Consider the following 20,515-nt stretch of genomic DNA (forward strand, 5'->3'; position numbering starts at 1 on the left):
GAAAATGCTCGTTATCAAATGTTTCTATAAATATCTCTCCAGCAACGTTTTTATCTAAAAAACAGATAAAAAATACGAAACCAAATAAAAAATAAATCGGTGGATTAGATATTACGCTACTTGATGTTTGCGACCTTTACAACAAAACGTTTAGATCGCTGCAGAAACAGTAGAGTATTGTCTCTGGGATTTAACATTCCTCGAGGGCAAATTCTGCGGCAATTGGGAATAGATTCTTCGACATGATTGAGGTTGAATATTGCCCACATTATGCATTGACTGAGGTTGCGCTCAGAAAAAAATATGAAAAGTATAAAAATAATAATTTGTACAATTGTTCTCGTAGTTTTAAATAAAATACTATTTTATGGCAATAATAACAAAAATTTGCCAAACACCAAATCAAATTCACGAAAAATAAAAACGTGTGTCTTGCGATGCCGCTAGTGGGCAGTAGTGGCCACCATGTTTGACCTTGTCATTTCGAGGTTGACTATTGACTTTTGAGCTTGTTTTTTATTGGGAGGATCGCATATACAATTCCCTAACTTTTTAATGGATATGTACCAAAAATCAGATTGGATATTGCGGATTCTAATTATTTCAACAAAAGTATGACGTTAATTTCTTTACTAAGTGACGTCAAGTGTACACTGACTGAACACCGTCCGCTGTTTACCACCACCAATGGCTTGTCGAATTCGAAGTTTGTCAAAGATAACCATGCGCAAGAGAATTGCTGGACCATTACCGTCGTGAAGTTGTTCACATAGTTTGGTTGCGGCTTCCCCACCTTTGCTAAACTAATAAATTAACTATTTGCGATCTGGACTAGCCTTACGATGCAAATAATGAAACGGCGATGTTTTTGCGTCGGCAACGAATCTTTCATCATAGTACACATATAGTTTCTCTATCCTTCGCGCATAGAAAACGCCTTTGAAATTTTGGGGATTCTGAACGATTATATTGAAAAATGCCACTAAAGCATGTACGCATATTATTCAGTTTATCGCAAGTAAAATTATCAACGTTACATATTTGCTTGCTTCTTCGCGCATTGTACGTTGTCTGTTTGTTTACTCAGTATCTTGAACATTTTCAAAAAGTCCTCATATTATTCAGTTTATCGCAAGTAAAATTATCAACGTTACATATTTGCTTGCGTCTTCGCGCATTGTACGTTGTCTGTTTGTTTACTCAGTATCTTGAACATTTCAAAAATTCCTCATATACGAGATTTTACTGCAGATATGGTATAGTCCGGCAGATAAGGGGACCTTTTTGGCCCAAGTTTGATTTCAGACATAAAGTTTTTTTTATTTGTGATTATTCATCTTGGGGTCATTGCCCATCATTTCTACATGGGTGTGGAGTTTGCAGCCTTGAGCAATTTTTTTTTACGGCTCGATATTTGTATTAGTGTTTTTCGTCAAACCTGTGCATCATAATGACGCACAACCTGAACCATAACCTGTTACAATACTATGTTCAGGTTGTGCGCAATCTTGGTGCACAAACTACGCAAGCACCAAATTTACTAGGAAATAAAATCAATCACTTTTAGGTATTTGTTGAGCCCAGTTTGGGTCGCGACCCATATTAAGTATATGGAAATACTGTCGAAACATGCGCGTAAAATAAAGAGTACTATTTCAAAATACCCGTTTTTGTTGCAATTAACAATACAAGCCTGCTAATGCCAGTGGTTCAAGTGGATATACACCCAGTGGAGAACAGTCAATTATTTGTTAGCTAGAATTGTTAGGCAGCGGGATGATCACGACGACACAGTGAAAGATAATGATATCACGAGAACAAGCATGAGAAAATTGCTACATTTCATAGTATATCCCTGGGAAAGAGTGTAGTTCATTCTTATGTTCCATGCCAATGCTTTTCAAACTACCAAAGACTCTCAACACTTTTGCTTCTTCTCTTCTATAAAAATACATTGTAATTGTATATTCGCATTTCCATCTGTTTGTTCGTGCTCCCAGATAACCGATCAGCGGCCTCCAAGGAGGACGGGGTCCCCTTTTAAGAAACCCTGTCATAAACTAAAAGAGGCGACCGTGCTTCTCTTGCCTGTTGTCATGCTGTCCCTGGAATTTAGCTACAACAAAAATTTCACAAGAACGGATTTTTAAATTTTATGATTTTATTAATATTCTCAACAATGAATGATATACGGGTGGTAAAATGCCAAGTTATTCCAACAACATGATCATGTTTCGCAATTTACAACTAATATTTTGTATGTAACTTTGTTTGACAGAGCCCCAAGAGCTCTAACTACAAATATCAAATATGTGAGGCCAAAAAAAGCAGTGGCACACTACAACATTGTCAAATGTGCTGTATTTACGATAGATAATAGGTTTACCAAAAAGAATTACATGAAAAATGGTAAAATAAAGATCAATTCAGCAATATCTACTTGGTGATATATGCATCTGTTGATGATGTGTTTGTTTCGGAAGTTTAATAACAGAATTAATTGTGGTTGTTGGGGATGTTTTATAGAAAGGTTGCATGGAAAAAAGTTTTCACAAAATGTCAAGGTTTGATAGTAGTAGAGAAGTAGAAAAAATACTCCCATGTTTTTTTTTTTCATTTGATAACCACGCCACAGAACTTCCCCGATAAGTATACGCAGCAATTGCGAGAGGCAGAAATGCCAAGATGGGATTTCATCGCATTGCAAACCAATATTAGCAATTTTTATATATATTCGCGCATTCCCACCTGAACAGCGTGGAAAAGATTATACCCATCTACACACTTTAAGAACTATGTCAGTGAGCTTCATATTATCGAATATCAATAAAGGAGTAGTGCAATGGGAAAAGACATATAAGTCGGAACTTTCAGTAGTATACAATCAAATAATCTTATTGTAGAATATTTATTTAAAAACATTTCGTCACGCCAACTGCAGTCCGAAACTTTTTGTCTCTGGCTGAGCTTAGATACCAATTGACACGCATGTAAACTGGTAAGACTGTAAGAGGCACGCGATGGAGCAGATACTAAGAGTATCCATCCCCCAACTGTCATTTGAGAGGGTACTGCTGTTTTTATTGCAGATGTTACTGATCTTTTTGCATTTAAGATTTACTGGCATCACCGATTTAAGAATATTGGAAACCAACACGCAATATTACAAAACTTACTTTTAACACGAGGTTTGAACGAATGAAAAAGCTGAAACTAGTATTCTTTAGAACAGCATACAAATTCTATGGAATGAAATCATACACAAAAGCTCGTCAAAAACCTATAGCTCAATATTCAAGTGGAATTTGATACATGTGCGCAAAAATGTGCGCGTTACTACGTACAACCGAAGCACGCAGGAAGATGTGTGTGATGTACTAGTATTCAAAACTTTGACTCAACTGTGTTGGCATAACAGGTGCACATCTCGGTTTCGCATACGCATACCTTCTATCTTCACAAGGATATATTAATTTTGCCAAAGTCAATGCAGCACTGAAAGGTTGCGGTTCTTCCGAAAGAAAACTCGTTACACATCTTTAGATACCAGTGGATGGTTTTACATGGCCTTGTTCGGAGTGAAAGACGAGGTCAAATATTTCAATCCAATTCAACTAATAAAATATTTCCCAAGTCCCTAAGCTTAAACTAGGAAAACGAAATGCGCGCAGCAACGCAAATGTAGTTTGAAGAGCGCAATAGAAAGTGGCTAGATGCTGTCGATGGATCTTGACTTGTATTAGTGAAATAAACCAACATTTATTCTACTAAAATTAAATTTCTGACATTGTAAGGAGATTCAATGTTGCCATGTATGCAAAACTAAACCATGTAGTTATGAAATAATTGTTTTTAACAAAAAGGCGCTCCTGAAGTATTCGTACCAAGATGGCGCACAACCTGAACATTGTATGTTTACCAAGTTAGGGTTCAGGATGTGCGTCATCTTGGGCCGAATACTTTAAATCCACTTAAAAAAAATTGCTCAACATTATATACTCCACACCCACCTGGGTATCATTATATATGTCATATACATTATATCTAAACAATAAAAAAAACTTTATGTCCCAAAACAATGTTAAGGCCCGATTCTGCCGGACTAGTAAGGCGTTTTTTTTTCATTCAATTTATCCCATTTAACAAGGCACAACCTTTTGATCAACTTACCCAGATATAGCATAGCAAGAGTTCATTGGTTCGTTGGAGTTATCAGAACTGTACATAAATGGTCGGCCTCACTCACTTATATAAAAGAAGCTCAGAAATTTTACGCATTTTATTTATTTCGACATCTTACAACTAATTGATTTTCACCAGTTATAACTGTATACTGTATGATTCATAACTATAGCTATAAATGAGCACGTATTTTATATCTTGATAAGAGTCAAAAGGAAGATCGAAACGGGATTACATGTGGAACTGACGTGAAAATTGCTACTTTCGAAACAAAGCATCAGATCTCGATTTTTCTTCGAGGAGAACAGAAAATAAACTGATATAACATTGTACTACGATTAAATGCAGTTGAGTAATCTGGATTATGGGCGAGTAAAATTGGGTTCGGCTAAAGCTTGCATACTAGCGCAGGTGTTTGACAAATTGGCAAATGTTAAGAACCACTGCTCTATACGAAGTATGAATATACTTCATCAATATGAAATGTCACTTTCGTTCAACGGTCAGTAAAGTAGGATTTCTTTGTCCAAACAAATATAGGTGAAAGTTCAAACCACAAAAACAATCATAATGCGAATTTAGGAAAATTGTCATTGTACGAAAGGAACCATTGTAATATCAAATAAGTTGCAGAGCAAGTTATTTTTCATTCACGCTAATATGAAACTTATTGACTCCACGTTATACTCAATAAAAAAAATAAATAAAGCCAATATTTCTATTGTCAAGTTTCTCATTTTCTTTCAGCAAGGATACAAGTCCCATAATATGACGTAATATCCGCTACATTAAGTTTCTACAATGCATTATTCCGTTCGCGTATGCTCTATGTATGATTACAGACGTGAAAGTGAGAATTAGTCGTGGCCATATCTTCCCCAGGAGGTGATTGTTTAAAGATTAGACGACAGTGTACAACTAAGTCTAAACGTGTTCTGACTAAAACGTCGTGTTATTTCTCCAAGACAATGCACATCCATACATGCACGAATACATCTATTTTGACCCCAAAGTATTTCCAGACGACGCAACTACATTCATTTAAGTCTCCAAGTTAAATAAGAAAGAGGTATTAGGTTCATCTTGCCGTCTGATTTGCGAATATTGTGTAGTATATATTATGTAGATTGCAATTGAGGTATTACGCATATTCAGTTTCATAGACATGTAGATATCGAGATCCTGTCTGACTTTTTCAAAATTTGTTCAAAGCACAAAATAGTTAATCGACAATTTTAATTGATGCATTTTAAATGTCCACCCTAATGTAAATGCATATCAATGTAAAATGTAATGGAATCTATTCTGATTGTTGTATTGGTCCCACACATTAGTTAATTTCAAAAATGTATCTCATCGTTTCATCAAATCCCGATAGTTCGAGGCAATGGCTCAGGGGTTAATGCAGAAAGGTTAAAGCAAAATGTCAAACCAATAAGCTTCCAGGTTTTCAACAGGAACAAATTCTTTGCGTATCGCTGGCTGCTTGTATACACCCGTTTTCAGGATAAAGGTGCAAAAATACAGATGATTTCAGTAGATTCTTATCTGTGAAAATCTTTTTTAATTAACAAAATGAAAAAAAAAAAACGTTTAATGTGAAATTCACAGGCGCGTGCATTTTAATATCACTATATTAATCTATGAAAATGAAAAGAAACAACCGCTAACTGCAAATTCGTTTTTACTTAAAAAAAATAAATGCAGTAAAAAGCCTACCACATCTACATTCAAGAAAAATCTTAAATGCGTGTGAAAATTTTGTTCAGACAAACTTGATATCCAACTTATTAATAATATAAATCACAAACGTATCTTGCGATGTCGAACGCTTCAACCACAACAACAACTCTCCTACCTTCTAGTGGGGGAGCTCAGTCGGTTTTGAGTCCAGAAGACACATTTGTAGTTGCCTTCAGAGTTCTGATATATGTGAGCGGAGTGCTGGGGAACCTGTTGGTGATATTCGTCATTTTGTTTTTGAGTGAATTTCGAAAACTTACTCACTGGTAAGTCAGCTCAATTATTTGTGTGATTCTTGGATACGGTTAAGCATTAATATAGAAAATTGGACATAGTTCAGTTTGCAGATAAGGCAGATCAGACGCCTTCGTTTCACAAGCTAATTCACTCAATTCTCGCAACTACTCACAACTCTGCGCATGCCAGATAATTGTAAATTTATAGTAAAAAAAAAAATTCGCGATGCATAGCTAAAATTTGCGGTCAATAAGCATTATTTAATTATATATAACTGTATTGGAAGTATGTATTATGAAATTTAAAGATTATGAGTTTGACTACGATTATAAAATGCAATCAAATGGAATAGCAAGGTGAAATGCAATTGCGAAGTGCATTCTTGGAAGTAGGATTCTACAACTAAATTATTACGTAAAGAAAAACATTTCTTACAAAAATCAATAAACCTCTTAATCATATTTTTAAAAGGTACGTTCTCCAACTTGCCATAGCTGATTTTCTTTTTCTACAAACTTTACCGTTCAAAATATCTGAGCAAATTCACGGAAGATGGATATATCCGGTTGGAATGTGTCGAGCACTACAGACAATATTGTTCTTCAATTACTATGCTTCTATTTTGTTCCTGATGGTGAGAAATTATTCCTTAGAACATCTTAACGTTATACAATTGTTTCAAGTTCACACATATATATGTATATTCAATTAAACGAGGTATTGTGATCAAACAAATTAGGCTACATGGATAGTGCATTTAGTCTCCGAACTAATGTCGTGTGCATTAGGTTTCCAAAGCCCAGTTAGTTCTATGTTATTCGTGGAGAATTATTATTGTTTCCACACATTCAGCGCTACCAAACATATTGAAATGTAACTCACACGAAGCCTGGAGCATCTACTTTAGCGGATTCTCGCTGCTTGATAAATCGTGTATTTTTGTGTGTTCTTCCGTTGTTATCTGTTATCATATATTTGCTAACTATATATTTCAGATAATGGCAATTGATAGATATCTTGCCGTGTGCCACGCCCTGTCTTCTCGTGTCCAACGCTTGCGATCACGTGCATACTCCTACTTTATAACTGCGCTTACTTGGGCAATAGCCCTGGCTATGTGCATACCCGTGATGATGTACAGCGACACCGTCGGAATCAAACCCACATGTTTCTGCACGTGAGTTTTTCATTTTCATTTTACCTAATGCCATATATATTGTGATTTGTTGCGTTATACAAAACCCTTATGTATGAAATTTCAACATCAACCCAAATCAGGCGATTCAAATTCACCTAAAAACTATACTGAATTTTAAAGTTTGAATTAAAAGGATTTCAGTAGAGATATTTTATTTTTATCTGAGATTATAAACTTTTCTGTTTGTATTTTTTTTTTTTCAATTACCATTAAAACGCTTTGAATATTTATAAAATATTGCCCGATGTCACATCCTGTTTTTGTTTTATTGTGTTTTGCCTGTTTTTGGGGAACGGGCACGTACTTGTACGTATGTAACATTTTTATTAAGTTATGCCCGTCCTCGAGGTCCTCTGTATTTTGTTTGTCCCTTTGTCGTTGTTTTGTGTTTTGTTCGTATCAGAGTGACCAAATAAAATTGATTGATTGATCGAATATTTCAGATTACAATTTCCAATCGACCGTGACGAATGGTGTCATAAGCATATGCAAAACCTTACACAAGAGTGCTATGAGGATGTGTTTGATGATGTTCACGGCGAATCATGTATGACTAATAAACCTGTAACTTCGGGAAGTGGAAGTGGATATGACTGGTTTGAACTGGGAAGTGGTGATTTATTCAGCGGTTTGACATCAGATATAGACTTTGGAAGCACTGGCACAGTACCATTTGATGAAATACTTCCTGAACCGTAAGAATTATACTTACTTTGCCTTTTCGGTATACTAAACTTTGCATTGTATTTCGACTGAATTGCAAAATAATATTTTATATTTGATTTTGAAGGTATGTGGACAACCAATATAGTCGCCCTTTGTTCTGCTACAAATGGGGATATGAATGTTTTCTCGAGAATTAACTTCCTTTTCCCCTTCCGTTATAATGACCAATGAAAAATAATTTGAAGATGATGTAACAATTTTGCACTTTGCCACTTTTTTGACCCAGATCGATTTTTAAACATGGTTCTAAACATTGGCTCGTTTTCGTGGTTTTGATAACTTTTTGTTAAATTGTAGTTGAGTTTCCGAAATCTACGTATATATCAAATCCCTCATTCGTTATGTTGTATTGTGAGAATTAAATTAGTTGCAGTAATAAAAAATTATTCTCGGAAAAGCTGCGAGCAAAGTCTTAGAGTTAGAACTTTTAATTGGCATGTAGCTGAATATTTGAATGAAAATGATGGCTGTGGACATGTAAACTAGTTTATAAACGCCAATTCATTCTCAAATTAGGCATCAAGAATCTTTCAATGTCAATTTATAAAAATAATATTTCTGGCGTAAAGAGCAGAGGAAACATCCATCTACCGTAATCACAATCCAATCCATTTTTTCATTTTCACAATGCAGAAGCACTTCTGGCGCAAACGAAACATTCTTCCGAAACGGGTGTATTTATGACACTGAAAGAAAGGGATGGTTTGTGTTCATATATTTCAACTTTGTGGTCATGTTTTTACTACCATTACTGGTGAGTCACACACTTAAATAAAAATATTATAACATATGGTCTCAACTACGCAACAACAAACCGTTTCATGACTTAACTTTATACTTTTATGATTAAAGCACCGTAAATCAGTAATGCATTATAAGTATGGTTATGTAAAGCTGTAGCCTACCTGCGTTCAAGGTTCTCTTATTTTAATAGATAATCAATGTATTATTCAGGTCATTTCTCTCTGTTACACCCTGATCGTTGTTCGGTTGATGAAAACAAACGTTACAGACGGTGGTCGTCGAAGCTCCAATACAGAATCTACACGCTCAGGTGGCAAGGATAGTACGAAAAAGATCTGGAGAACAAATCGAAGAAAGTCATCTTCTGCGTCAACAGGCCGTACTTACCGAGAAAAAGTCAGGGTGACGGTGATGTGCGCAGTTTTAGTCTTGCTCTTCATTCTGTGCTGGCTTCCTTTTCATTCCGTACACTTGGCGAAGATCGAAGGAATAACAATTCAAGATGTAAGTTTTGCCTTCGTGTGTTCCCATTAGTGCTATATTTCGTGTACATTTGCTTAGGTTTGTGCAATGAATGTGCAGCAATTACCGGTTTATTGGTCATGGTAGGTAGAGGGGCTTTATCGTTTACCGGAGGTTCAATCTTAAACTTGGTAATTCGCGACTATTAGCGTGAACTGAAACAAACAGATCTAATCGCACAAAGTCTTGGAAAGAGCAGTGTAACGAAGGCTGCGTGTGAGGACCATTTGCAATGGCGATGAGGTTGATCTATTATGCAGCGTCGGTTGACTGTATTTTGTTGTTGTAATGTCCATGAAATACTGCTATATATATTCTATGTCTTATATTTGGTCTATGACGATAGAACGTGCTAGAACTACTCTTTGTGAGTGACGGACGTATATGTTGTATTTCTATTTACTTTCATGCAATATAATATATTCTGTGAGCAATTGAAACCTGTGTTACTTGGATTCAAGCCCTTGAATATTACAGTTATAATCACAAGAGTATGCTCAAGAACACACTTTAATTTTTGAATCAATAGAAGAACATATACCATGAGCATATCGTACAACATTCATAATGCGTTTTCAAATTCTATTGTTTTTTATGTACTCCAAATTTTGCTTGGCTGTTCCATCATTCAGATCTGACCCTGCGTAACAATCGTGCATCCTTTTTTGTGAGTCAGTTTCGATTCGTGACTCTTCGGGAGCTGACATTTCTGTATGCGATTTGTGTTACGGAGTTAAAAGGCAAAAACGATACTCACACAGAAAATTCTCTTCCAATGGAAACGACTAAAAACCTACGAAACTTTAATTTGCATGCATCTCTTTGTTTATGCGATCACAATTGTGACGGTTCTGGTCAGTTGTAACTTGCTGTTGAATCATGTCATTACATTGGTGGCCCATACAGTGGCGAAGTACGGTTACTTGTTGACGCAAACAAATTGGAAGAAACATATGGAAGTAGTTTCACTATTCTATTGGTCCGCGTTCATATATTATCCATTCATATTTAGCTATTCATTTATATATATATATATATTTTGCATTTGCAGGATAACATATGTTCAAGATTGGCGATCGCAACATCATTACTTGCTTATCTTAACTCAGCTTTCAATCCGTATCTGTACAACTTCCTCGGAACTTTTCAAAAAAGAATGAAGTACGTTTTACCCTGGGGGATTATAAGAACATGTTAGAATGTTACAATTAGGGGCGTCCAAGCATAGCGATACGAGGGAGAGTGATATGTGCCACCCCTCGCACTGTATTACGTCCTATTTAGCCCTCGGTGGTATCGTCTCGTGTTTTTCAAATGAGAAAATATATTTCATGATTGGCTAGGCATAGCTGTATATTACTATGGTAATGTTCATGAAATGCTAGAAAAGCAATTTTGCTCAAAAACAGCAAGAATTCAGCAAAACGAGTCATACATCCATTTCCTGTTCATTTGAAATTAATGAGTAACCCGTCATTCCTTCCATTGCTGACAAACCAGTAGAAGTAGATATTTATAAATTTCTTTTTTCAAGATTACTTTGCCGCACTACGTATTATTATCATATTTCTAATATTTCGATTTCGTTAATCCAGACAAATCAAAAACCACAAGAGAATGCAGAGCTTCCTATCAGCGACAGGACTGACTCGTCTCGGTGGCGGTCGATCTAATTCGATTGTTACTTCAAGTGACGGATCAAAAACAAAGCATAGATCTGGAAGTGTTCCTTACGTCAGTGAAGCCCGAGGAAGTGTTCAAAAAGAGCGTAAGTTAGCTAAAAGTATCTCACATGTTGCGGACTATTGCTAGTGCTATTGTAACAAGAGTATGCTCATAAGAATTTTGTGTAATAGAATGTTCGGGTTGACCTAGAAATGCTTTAATCATACAACATTTTCTATACATTCACAGGTATACCGCTAAGGACTATGGATAGCAGTGGAAATTTATAATGGGATTAGGATAAAAGACTTTAAGACAATGAATGCACTTTCAGTGAATTTGTTACAACAATTATTGCAACATATCGTGCAACTTTTGAATTCTTCAACTTATTTTATGATATTTTTCCATGAAAGATGTAAACACTTTCAGTTCAGTTCAAGCTTCGTGGTCACGGTGTAATGACTTAAATAAGCTCAGCCTAACCGGAGAAATTCCGATAGCTTTTTAGTAGTTATCGATCTGAAATGTAGACTGCCATTTTTTCCCTATATTTTTTTCATACCTTACAGTCCAATATTTCTAATGCGTAAATTTATAGTATTTTTTCCTAACTCTTGTCTGTGCAGTATGGAAAAAATATTGACAGTTAGCACTTGTTTCAAATATTTAAGCGCCCGCCATTAAAAAGCACGGTGAAATACTTTAAAACCGAGTCCATCCTAGCATTTTCAGAACTTTTTTCGTTTTTAAGCTTCTAAACTAAAATTCCTCTATAAATTTAAAATGAAAGCCCAGTTATTCATTCGTTGAATTGTGTAATTATTAGGCTATCACAAATACCACCAGGGAAGTTTAAAAACGTGGATACGTCCGCAGGCACACTTAGTTTGTGCGGTATATATTTCATATTCCGCTATACCTTTAACATCTTGAATTTTCTGTACAGCTATTTTTCTTGTAATAATATAATTCCAGTCGTCAATTTCAGGATTAGTAGTGTAAAACAACTAGGAGGTTTACTAATACCATCATATTCCCAAACTTCAATCCGTTATTAAATGCGACAATCTCAAGCAACACTCGAACGTTTTGGGACAATATCAATTTACTGTTATCTAACTCACAATTTCAATTTTTGTTTTATTTTTCAATAACCATGCATACGATTGTCATTTTAAAGCAGGCTATTTGAATTTTTTTGACACAAATGCTTAATCATACGAATATATGTAATCAGACAAATCTTGGTGTCATAAGATGATTTCATTAGGAGCTTACGTATACACTCAGTCCGCAGAGTGCCAGAATATCCCGATGGCGGTAGGAAAGAGAATTTATTGATTTTGTCAAACCAGAAAATGAACATACACGTATATATATACAAAACAAAGACTCAAAGTTCTCAGTATATGACTGGGTGGTAACGATACGACTGATAAGGCCATAAGGTGAAAACTCGGATGAAGCCGAATCTTGAAGTTGCTGGTTATACAGTAGAAACCTAAGAAATAACTCGTTTTGGAGGCCACTTCCTAGGTAAAAAGTTCCGTAAGTAGGGATGCATTTTTACCTGTAAATGCCCTAATTCGTTCCGCACAATACTCGGACATAAAATTTGTATTATTACTTATCGATTTTAACCGGTAAGTATGTTGATAGGTATTTGTCTGTTTGTCTGTTAGATGCACGCGATATCTCACGAAAGCGAGATTGAATCTGCATGTGCATTCATTATATGTCGTACCAGAAGCCTATTGATTTTGGATGAATTATGTCGTATAATTAGCGAGTTAATAATTAATTAGTGATGGGACACAAGGTGTAACTATGGAGTAAGAGCGCTGTTTTGGGGGATCCCCTAACTTTCGATCGATAAGTCTTCGGTCTCTGACCGATATTCTCGTTTATATTATTGGTTTGAAAAAAACGTAACAAATACACAAGATTACTGCATAATAAATAAAAAGGTCCACATGAAAAGAAGAAAGAGCTATGCGAAGGCCGTTGAGAGGGGGGGGGGGGCGGTCGGCGGAGGTAAGAGGAGGCAGAAAAAGTTCACAGCTGAGAGAGAACGCAATGTAAAAAACGAAAAACGAACACATCAAATTCAAAATCATAATTTACTCTTTTTTATTTTGCTTTTCAGTTTTTCATTTTATTTTTTTCGCTTTGCTCATTCGTTTTTTATTCGTCTTCGGACTGAATTTCGCTGGCAACTTAGATTGAGTGAGACACATTGTACGTACCAGCCAGAAACAAACGGGACAGTGGGATGGCAGATAAATGCTGGGCGCCTGACATGGCAGATAACACGACTTTAATTTTTATATTGCTCGCTAAACCATTCGTTGATTCAGAAAAACCCAAATGTTATTACGCGCCCATCATCATATTCAAATGAGTGAACCCAATTCTCAAATTTCTATCCGACATTGATGGAGATTCAAGACCGGAAATCGTGTTTTATTTTTCGAGTCGGCGCTGACTTAAATATTTCATGTCGGATGTTATGATTATATTTTTGCTTACCGCCAACTTAAACTGAACGATATTGTCATCAACGACGCTGGGATTAACGATAACCTCCTCGATAGATACTAAATAATATTTGAGAGCTATTTTATACGATCGAAATTGTAAGAAATGAAAACATTTTCTGTTATGTTCGGTCACTATCGAAACCGAGGATGAAAACAATTCATTACGACACAATTTGCTCTTAGATTTATTGCCGAGGCCGCACAAACTATCTCGACTAAATTGAAATATACGATAATAATTGTAAAATATTTCAAATCAAAAACATCGTGTTATATATATAGACGTGTTATAACTTATAAGCACTTCAAGTCGGCGCTAATTGAAATCGGTTGACTTCGATTACGATAAAAAATGTAATAATTGTAAAATATTTTGAATGAAAACGGCGGCGGTAGGATATGTGCGCCATATTCGGTATTCTTATAAACACGAAAAACGATATTTAGAGGTCGAAATATGCGAAAATTAAATTCAAATTGAACATCCCCGTTTCAAGCACTGCACTTATTTAACCTAAAATAGACAAATATCATTACATGCGTTTTTTTATGTTTTCGTATGTACAAAGTTTTACGTCAGCGGAAGCAAAATTTTAAGATAAAGAATTTTCGTTAGGTTGGATTTTTCGTATTCAGAGTCTTTCGTAGGTAGAGTTCCTACTGTAGGCTACCTATACCAAGCATGCTTAGACATACCGCTTTACCCATGGCAAAATAACAAGTAGAAAAGACGATATAGGAGCACCACATGTAGATAGAATGACAACTAATAGATAACTACGTCCTCGCCTGGAACTGAATTTTCTTACACAACGATAATGTTATCTGAATATACTCAATGTCCGCGAGTAACACTTTTTTTCATGCAATTTTGCCCGGAGCAAATTCGAAAGAAGTCAAAAGCTCGTGAAGTTAATAACATTATCAGAGAAACGAAGTTTGAAGCGCAATTTCGCAATGCGAAACAGGGGCTACTTTTTTACATTGAATGTATGCTAACTAACTCGTCGCTGATTTAATTGACAGGCAAAAAAACTTTCGTAAGAAAAAAAAAGAGTAAATTGGCATTGGCTCCAGTCGCATTGTGTATTCCGCATGAAGGATGAACCATTGATCGCTACAGTTTGAAGTTAGTGCTTTCTCAAAGGTGAATATCTACGGCACGCGCATGATGAAGGGACGACTTTCATCAAAGTTGTAACAATATCGCGACAGGTTTTTGGTTAGAGCGCAGCCGACTAAACGTGTCAACTATTTTACTGGAGCATCTCCTGAAATATATTACGGTAATTGGTAAATGCTGTATATCAACTGCGTCACAAGCACCCATTGCCTCATCTCGCCAGGCAATATTGTGCGAAAATTAAAACATATTCCACACCCGATTCCAACGTCTTTCCCTACTATCCTACTATATCGAAATATGCTTCACTACAGAGACACTGTCACTAATCCTGCAAATAGTTCTGAAATCCACTTAGTATAGTGAAAAAATACAAATTGTCTTTGGCCTGCCAGCTGGAATAGGCATTAGGCATTTTCCAATTACATTTATTTTATAACCTAAAACAGATGCAATGATCTTGAATGAATCCCATCCTATGCCGGTTCTCCAGTAGTACTTCTTGTATAGATCAACTGAGCCCGATGTTGCACAACTTGTTTAATAAGACCTGAAAAGTGTGAAGAATGTTTTTAAAACTGAACTTTCTAATTATTAGTGCCCAGAAAAAGATATCTATAAATTAAATTGTCCATTTATTCCATTGATTCCCAAATATTCATAATGTTATCAGCTTATGTTAATAAACAATTGGTGATTTGACAAATTACTTTTAAACAAACAGGCAGGGCAAGTGATACTGGGGCCCTCTGGAAGTGATCGATAATTCCATTCTATTCACAGCTGTGGACTGGACAGACAGATTTGACAAGTTAGTTGCCTACAGCGTTGCTGCTTTGAGGTAGAGATATTTTATTTTAAAATAACTAAAGGTCACTGGGAAAACAGATTTAGTGGCAGATTATTTGAATTGGGCGTCACTGCTGCATGATCATTTCTCATGACTCTTTATAGACTTGATTTTTAAGATAGTCTTTTAAATTGGTAAAACATTGGTGTCTAAGTCGGTAAATGCCATAGACAACAGTGACATGGATAATTATTTGTAACATGGCTACTGAGATTTGAATCCTCCATTAATAAATCACTGTCATTTATGAAGTCAAACTAAAACAGTGATGTATTTTAAGCAGAGTTACAGCACCAACACACAAGTCTCTGCCGGAGAAAGGTGAATCCGAGTAAAGTGTTTTCATTTAAATGACTCTAATGATTCAGAGTCTTTGAATGCAAAGATGCCTATTATATTTCTCCTATGCAATAAAATTTATGCAACATCATGTGAGGGTAACTGAAATAGTATTTCAGTCTGCTTGGAGGGGACTGGAGGGTTTCGGAAGTATAAATCACCAATACAACAGATACCATATACGAAAAAACTTTATTGCTGAGTATTGCCACAACAAACACAAGTCAGGAATGAATTATTAATCAAATCGATTAGTCTTTGTGACTAAGGGGCAAGGCATAACAATTTGTTTTCCATAGAAGTCTCTTTACATGAGTATGAGAAGTTAACTTGTATTCAGATGTAAATCAATTTTTATCATACCCACCCACTGCCACCACTAAGAATGACAGAAACCGAACAAATTTCTAATCCCTTTCGAAAAACATTCTCCTGGCGCATAAACTTATCAAATGACAATATTTGGGTTTATATAAAGATGGGTACAAAAAAACAACCATAGATATAAAAAACAAATTTATTATTAACTTCTTTGAAAATTAATAATAGTGAAGTAGAATACCTTTTTGCAAAAGTTCTTTTAGAGCTGCTCTTGCTAAAGATCCTCTAATTTTCAATCTTTCCGAAACCACTGCAGGTGTGATCAATTTGTAACTTGGAACCTACAAAATTATTATCATATATTAAATCTTTGAGAAGAATTGAAACAAATTTTGTGATTTAGACCCAGGGGAAGTTGAGTTCACTGAATTAGAAAAAACACTCAGATATATTACAATACTGATCTCAGGTCATATCTTTAAACTTGATATTGCAAAAACAGAATTTTATTTTAAAGAATTTCACCGAAAAGAGCGACATATAACTCAAGGAATGGGTGTTATGAACCACTTCCGCAGATTTTCCTTCAAGGAGAAATTCCTGTTCCATGGTTTTCAGTAATTACAAACTATCTATATTATTGCTATTCCTATATTCAGGCTTCACTAACAGGGAATCCAATGCAGTCAATTATTTTAAGATGCCATTAGGATAGGATAAGATTTACATATTTAGGGGGAGAGGAAAGCCGATAAGACGGCTTAACCATATGGCCAATCATGGCCTCTCTTCCGGTTACCATTCCATGTCGAGTATGGGATCAGTTAGTGATCTGTTTTTCGGATGCATGGACTCGATGGTGGAGGAAGCCATAACTGACCAGCGATTTTGCAAACCATCTTACGGCGGCGAGGAGTCCAGCAATCCTCTCGCACATAACCATCCCCGCACGGGATTCGAACCTGCGAACCAACCCACGCAGAGTGATCAGAGGTGCAGTGGCGAGCGTATTCCTAACGCTTAACACGATGAGCCACGCCGCCGCGACATTTAATGAATATTTTAAATTAACCCAAATATTTTGTTAGGGATCATTCAAGCATCAGCACAAGTACAAAATTATTCTTAGTTAGCCATGAAACTGTGGAACGAAATTGTTCAATATTTATTGAAGAAAAGTTTCCACTTCTTACCTCTTTATACAGCTTGTCATAAGTTGCTTTATCAAACAAAACCAAGTTGTTCAACTTATCACGAACTTTTCCTTTGGACCACTTCTTCTTCTTAGCCTTGCCCGATCCACTTGGCTTCGCAGATTTTTGCGTTGGCTTCCCTCCCTTCTGATCCTTTTTTGGAGGCTAAAAAGACAATTATAACTATAAGTGTATAATAATCATAAAATTCCTATTATTGTATTCAGGTATTATAGTAAAACAATGCACATTCGGTTTGTTAAATATTTTCATACCCACCTACCCAAGTTTAAATCAAGAGCAACGTAATACAATAAATCTGGCGTGTGAAGCTCGGCTTCCAGTTTTTAGTACAGCTGAAGTCGTGTCACAGTCAGATTCGTGACATTGCAAACACCGGAGAAGGGAGAAATTTGGACCTACATAGTAAGTGTGATAATGTATAAACATAGACCACTACTGTGCGCTAATTTTTCCATTTTAATAATCTGTTCACTTTTCATACTATAATCAAATTCACATCTAAACCAACTTGATATTAACCATCACAGACACATAGAACTCACCATCTTGACGTCTCGGCGTAAAAGAACGTGCGAATCGTATTCGCGTTGTTAGACCGCGAGAGGCGCAGCAGAGCAGTCGGAGTGTTTAGGAGCTAACGTTATTTCGGACTGATTTGGATAGGATAGGATTTAAATATTTATCCCGAGGAAGAGGAAAATAGGACGGCTTAACCATATGGCGAACCGCGACCTCTCGTCCGGTCACCATTCCATGTCGGGTATGGGATTATTTAGTTATTTGTTTTCGAAAGCAAGGACTTGTAATTGCATCTTGCATGCTGGCCACTTTTGTTTCTAAAGATGTTCAATAGGTAAATTGATCCAATTGAAAATCGTTACGCGTAAAGAATGAAGGAGTAGGGGCTTTAAAAATAAGGAGATATCCACAAGCATGATAAAACGGTAGAATTTATTGAATATAAAAATAGTTTTCATAATAATACTAAATGGACAGTTAATTGGACACGTTTAGTGGCCATAACGATCGTTTCAAAATTTTGTTGTTATTGTTATTTTCTTTCGTCATTATCATTAAAAAATCGCTTTTCTCTTCGAATACTGGACCAATGGACCTTTCTCCGAGCATCGTTTTCCTTGTTTACTTCGAGACATTGGCCAATCAGCAAGATGCAAAAAGTAACGTAACAATGCCCCCTTTTCGCATCCGCTCAGACACTTTTCTCACTCAGACAGATTTTCAAGTGTGGTTGTAAACATTGCCTCGTTTTCGCGTTTTTGAACTCTATTCGTTAGTTTTCAGTTGTGCTTCGGAAACTTAAATATAAATCAGATAATTCAATGATCACTCTGTCTTCCTAGGAGTTTTAATTTGATTGCAGTAATAAAAATTAGTGTAGAAATAGCTGTGATAGACTAGCCTGAAATTCTTTACCGGTACTTTTAAAAAAAAGATTGTTGTATGTGATGAATCATAATGATGGTTTGTAACAATTACCCCATTTTACAGGCGCCAACTCGCAAAAGCACTCTTAAAATAGCCCCGAAAATTTTGCAATGGTAAAGTATAGGAAGAATTATCCGGGGGTCAAAGGTCGGGGAAAGGTCCATTGCTTTGGAATTTTCAGTGGTTCAAGATTGATTTTTTTGCCAGAAGGCTATTACTTTCATTTATTCCTGAATTTTCTATGAATCTTATGAGATCTAATATTTCATCCAAAATTGCGCTGTATTAATTTTTAATTATGGGAACACGGTTTTTAATCCGCCAAGCGTGACGGCTGACTGCGAAAATTCTTGCGACTGAAAACCCGGAACTTTTTGAGGGTACGGTACCGTTAACGTCAAAGGTAAACCCTGCTTCGCTCTAGTCCACGTGTCCATATATTTGAGCGTTGCTCTCTTGTATTTCTATGTGGATAATTTTTACGTCACAGTAATTTACTAGTTGGAAAACGTTGGTTTCATTCTTTTGTATGTCTAATATTTGGCCAACAGATTTCAGTATATTTGTCATCGGCTCTCAGAAGTTTTGAGTTGCTTTTCATAATTTTTGTGGGTTGCAAAATAATGGTATAAACTCAATTTTGCATTACTGTTATTGTTTTTGTCCCAGTTACATACAGTATTTGTGGCATGCTGGGTCTACGTCCTCTACTGAGACAGTTGAAGTAAAAAAAGTTTTGACCCTGTTTACGATTTACATATTTATCCCGGGGTTGAGGAAATCACATTAGGTGGCATTATCGTATGACAATCCACGACCTCGTCCGGTTACAAGTCCATGTCAGGTACGGAGTTAGTTAGCCAGTTATTTGTTTCAGATGCAGCGGGGACGTGGACATCTTGCACATGATTATCTAACCTACATACCCACACGAATTAATCATAGATGTGATGGCAAGCGTATTCCCCCGGCCTATAGTCAATTGCGGAAATATTGTATGTCTCTTTTTGTACCATTTTTCTTGATTATCAGTGTCGCTACAATATTTCATGCACGACGGTAATAAAATGAATCTCTATTCCTAACGATGAATATGATGCCATACTGCCAAGCCGATATCAAATACTGCTTCGGCTACTCTTGTCACAAAGGTAGTTTTTGGGTTTTACATCAGATTTCCGACTTCTGAATAGAATTTGCAAATGGATTTCCAAAAAAGCAATCCTATTCTGGATTACGAAACACATTTTTTGTAGCTTATGTTCACAAATATCACAACATCCTGATAATACGCTGATACCCTGAAAACAGTTATGCATGCTTTACCGGTATTACTTTATTTAAACGGGCACGGATTGTGTGTGTATTTTGATTTTTAATCAAAGACGCGGGCACTCTAAAACACTTCATCGGATTTGATATTTTTTTTATTGAAGATGTGGCGCTGTACTTTAGAAATTAGAGTGATTATCGATAATAGACAACAAGAACAACATAATAATAACAAAACGATCCAAAATTTAGGGGTGGGCAACATACAGTCCGCGGGCCGACGCATCATTCCTGAAAGTTGCCGATCGCTCTACTCTTACCACACTGTCAGTGCGAGCTGGGGAAATAAACAATTGTCTAATTGAGCAAACAATGGAAATTTCCCCG

The 20,515-nt window shown here is 36.1% G+C and overlaps 2 protein-coding genes across 2 annotated transcripts; one reads left to right on the forward strand and one right to left on the reverse strand.

Annotated features, from left to right (window-relative positions):
- Positions 1–5,956: 5,956 nt before the first annotated feature.
- On the forward strand, positions 5,957–12,256 carry LOC120335833 (somatostatin receptor type 5-like). The gene is made up of 9 exons (XM_039403443.2): positions 5,957–6,191; positions 6,634–6,796; positions 7,158–7,339; positions 7,804–8,055; positions 8,720–8,840; positions 9,041–9,334; positions 10,404–10,513; positions 10,948–11,120; positions 11,267–12,256. The coding sequence occupies exons 1-9, from the start codon at positions 6,004–6,006 to the stop codon at positions 11,305–11,307; spliced, it is 1,524 nt and encodes a 507-aa protein (XP_039259377.2). The 5' UTR covers positions 5,957–6,003; the 3' UTR covers positions 11,308–12,256.
- Positions 12,257–15,095: 2,839 nt separating this feature from the next.
- Positions 15,096–18,104, reverse strand: LOC120336084 (small ribosomal subunit protein eS25-like). The gene is made up of 4 exons (XM_039403686.2): positions 17,953–18,104; positions 17,387–17,551; positions 16,435–16,534; positions 15,096–15,233 (listed from the first exon to the last, which is right to left on the reverse strand). Exons 1-4 carry the CDS (start codon positions 17,953–17,955, stop codon positions 15,160–15,162), a joined length of 342 nt encoding a protein of 113 aa, XP_039259620.1. The 5' UTR covers positions 17,956–18,104; the 3' UTR covers positions 15,096–15,159.
- Positions 18,105–20,515: the final 2,411 nt, after the last annotated feature.

This window comes from Styela clava, chromosome 2, assembly GCF_964204865.1.
Source record: "Styela clava chromosome 2, kaStyClav1.hap1.2, whole genome shotgun sequence".
Classification (NCBI taxonomy): Eukaryota; Metazoa; Chordata; class Ascidiacea; order Stolidobranchia; family Styelidae; genus Styela; species Styela clava.

Excerpts from the sequence above, each read along its gene's own strand:
- LOC120335833 (XM_039403443.2), top strand. The coding sequence starts at position 6,004 with ATGTCGAACGCTTCAACCACAACAACAACTCTCCTACCTTCTAGTGGG. Across the intron at positions 8,056-8,719 it reads GATGAAATACTTCCTGAACC|AAGCACTTCTGGCGCAAACG; the intron begins GTAAGAATTATA and ends TTCACAATGCAG. Across the intron at positions 11,121-11,266 it reads AGGAAGTGTTCAAAAAGAGC|GTATACCGCTAAGGACTATG; the intron begins GTAAGTTAGCTA and ends ATACATTCACAG.
- LOC120336084 (XM_039403686.2), bottom strand. Across the intron at positions 16,535-17,386 it reads ATGACAAGCTGTATAAAGAG|GTTCCAAGTTACAAATTGAT; the intron begins GTAAGAAGTGGA and ends ATAATTTTGTAG. Across the intron at positions 15,234-16,434 it reads AAAAGAACTTTTGCAAAAAG|GTCTTATTAAACAAGTTGTG; the intron begins GTATTCTACTTC and ends CACACTTTTCAG.